Here is a 2,909-nt window from a genome sequence, read left to right on the forward strand (position 1 = left end):
CGAGGTGAGACCATTCAACTGAGTCGAAGAAAAAAAAAAAAAAAAAACTAAAGGGGTTAATTTTGGGATGAATTGGGAAGGTCAATACAAATGAGGGAATTTTTTTCTATTGTCTCTCTCCTTAACTGCTGCACAAAATGAGTCCTCATTTTTGCGACTTTTATTTCTCCCTATTTCGCTCCACTCCGTGACTATTTTGCCGTTCAGTGTGCATGTCGGGGTAACCCCCCTTTCTTTCCCCCGTTTAGACAGCCCACGTGAGGGATGCGTGGCTGGAAAGAAAGCACAACACAGGAGTGAACGTTTAAGCGTTACTTTTTCGAGGCGAGTTAAAAATGCGCCTTCCCCTGAAGAGCCTTCATTAGGCGCCAACGATTGACATGGACGCGTATTTCCATGGACGAGTATTTCCCTGGATGTGTATTTCCATGGACGTGTATTTGCATGGTCTTATATTTGCATGTTTGTGTATGTACGTGCTTATACGACTGCTTCTACGTACGTGCTTGTATGCGCGTAGGCCTTCATTCCCATGTGCCTCCCTTTTGATCGCAGAGAACGGCCTGTTCAACTCCCAACCGTGGCCACCACTGCACAAGAACAAAAAACGAAACTNTTTTTTAAACCCTAAAATAGGATGTAAAAAATGAATATGTCTGAAACAAAGGCGTCTTTGAGGTACTCCTCGAAAAACAGTTTTTCTTACGAGAAGGAGATGTCCTCTACAAGTACGGTGATGAGGCGTGTGCGTCTTTTTTTTTTTTGCCACTTGTGTGTATTTTATAAAATGTGAAAGAAAAAAAAAAACAGACCTGTGAGGCAGAATGGGCATTTTCGTTTGATCCTTTGGGAAGAATGAACACTTGTGTATGACCCGTTTGGCAAAAAAGCAAAAGCGCGTATTGCGTGGCGATTCCACCTCCTCCTCTCCCCATTTCTCAGCCCTCCAAATAACAAAAAATCGGGATGAGATAATAAAGAACAAGGTGTACTGTCCGATCGAGCTGAAAAATGTGTACAAGTTACTGGAGGATAGCGACCAGCTCCTGAGGAATGTAATGCGTTTATGCTGTGGCGGGGCTTTGTGCGCATGCTGTAGCGGCTCCTTGTGTGCATGTCGCAGTGTCTCCCTGTATGCATGCTGTAGTGGCTCCCTGCGTGCACCCCTTTCGTAGCTACCACTTTGTGCGCACGCGCAGGCAAGAGCGGTGAACAGGTGTAGATGCCTCTCCTCCCCGCATTGGCGTAATCCCCCCTCCACCCCCTCACGGCAGAAAAACCTCAACGAGGAGTACCTTCTCGAACACAACAGCAAAGTAAACGAATTCGTGTCACTCTGCGAAAGTTACAAAGTCAACGTGAGCAACCAGAACAAGCCAGAACTGAAAAAAACATACAACTCGATAGAGAAAAATATTCACTACCTAAATAAACATATCGAAACAGCTAAAAAGGACAACATCATTTTAAAAAAAAAATTGAAAAAGTCAACAGACCCATTGTTCATTTCTACATTGGAGCAAAAGTACAAGCAAGTTTGTCTAGATATTGAAAATAGGAAGAAGGAAATAAAATTTTTAAAAGACAGCATACGAAAAAATGAAAAACTGTTGGATTCAAATAAAAGGAAACCGAACAAGATTTCCTTGGAGAAGGAATACAAAAATTTGCTCAATCAGCAGTCGACGCTGTGCTCTCGGCTCATCCAGCTACAGAATGGAAACCGTCTCTACGAGGAAAATATTTTCAAGTAGGTCATTTTGCCAAATGGGTTGCGGCGGCGGCGCGAGTGAGGAAGGCGGAATCGCCTCCACTTTTTAGCTCCTCCACTTTTTATGAAGCTGCCATTCGCAGGGGCACTCCAAAAATAAGAACCCTATCCTTATCGTATGCAGAATTAGTCATTTCCATTTGATATTTTTTTCTTTCCCCTTTCCCCTTTCTCCTTTCTTCTTTTTCCTTTCCCCTTTCTTTCTTCCCTCCCTGCTGGCAGAATCGACGCCCAGCTGGATGAAATAAAAAAAATGAACGAACTTAACATAGACAAAAAAAGGAAGACGATGACCTGGTGGGTATTGAAAATGACGCATCCAAGGAAAATCTTGAGCGACGTATATTCATCCTCAACACAAAGAGGGACGATTTAAAGAAAGAAAAAATAGCTACATCAGCAATTTAAACCATACCTTAGTAAAACTAAAAAACAAATCTCCAATTTGGAGGAAGAAAAAGAAACCTGCTAAATGAAGAAAAAATAACCTTGATAAATGCAACATTTTGAAGAGGGCGTTAAATATTAAAATATTGAAAAGTAACAGAAATGAAGCGAAGGGCAAAGCTACTTTGGTTAGAAGGCATGTCACGGAGAAAGGAGAACGCACCAATGAACGTGAGACTTATGTGCATCTCGAGAAGGGAGAAGAAGGAGAAACTACTTGGGGAAATAACGACCAGGTTGAAGAGAAGCATTTTATAGAACAGTTACTAGATGATGGAAATGGACACGAGTTTTCCCATGAAGACGTTTACCACAAAGCATTGCCGGAACAGACGAAAGAAGACACGCGGAGTGAGGAGGACCATCTCTCGGTTCCACTCCAATCGAAGAGTTTCATCCAAGGAAACAAGAACACCGAGTCGCAGAAAACAAAAAGGAAGAAAAAAAATAATTCATCCCTGAGTTTGAAAATGACATCCTTTTGAAGCTTGAGAAGCAGGTCACGGAGAAGCTGAGTCGCAGCGCGCAGGAGGGGGTGAAGGAGCAGATGACTGAGGAGGTGACGGAAGAGGTGACGGAAGAGGTGAAGGAGGAGGCGAAGGAGGAGGAGAAGGAGCAGATGACTGAGGAGGTGAAAGGAGAAGTGGCGGAGGTGACTGAGGAGGTGACGGAAGAGGTGAAGGAGGAGGTG

General features: G+C 43.4%; 1 protein-coding gene across 1 annotated transcript; it reads left to right on the plus strand.

The window, feature by feature from the left end:
- Positions 1-646: 646 nt before the first annotated feature.
- Positions 647-2,147, plus strand: PCYB_003170 (hypothetical protein; the record flags this gene model as incomplete). Its single annotated transcript, XM_004227738.1, has 4 exons — positions 647-728; positions 943-1,055; positions 1,275-1,750; positions 1,994-2,147. 4 exons carry the CDS (start codon positions 647-649, stop codon positions 2,145-2,147), a joined length of 825 nt encoding a protein of 274 aa, XP_004227786.1.
- Positions 2,148-2,909: the final 762 nt, after the last annotated feature.

Source organism: Plasmodium cynomolgi (assembly GCF_000321355.1).
Source record: "Plasmodium cynomolgi strain B DNA, scaffold: 0242, whole genome shotgun sequence".
Lineage (NCBI taxonomy): Eukaryota > Apicomplexa > Aconoidasida > Haemosporida > Plasmodiidae > Plasmodium > Plasmodium cynomolgi.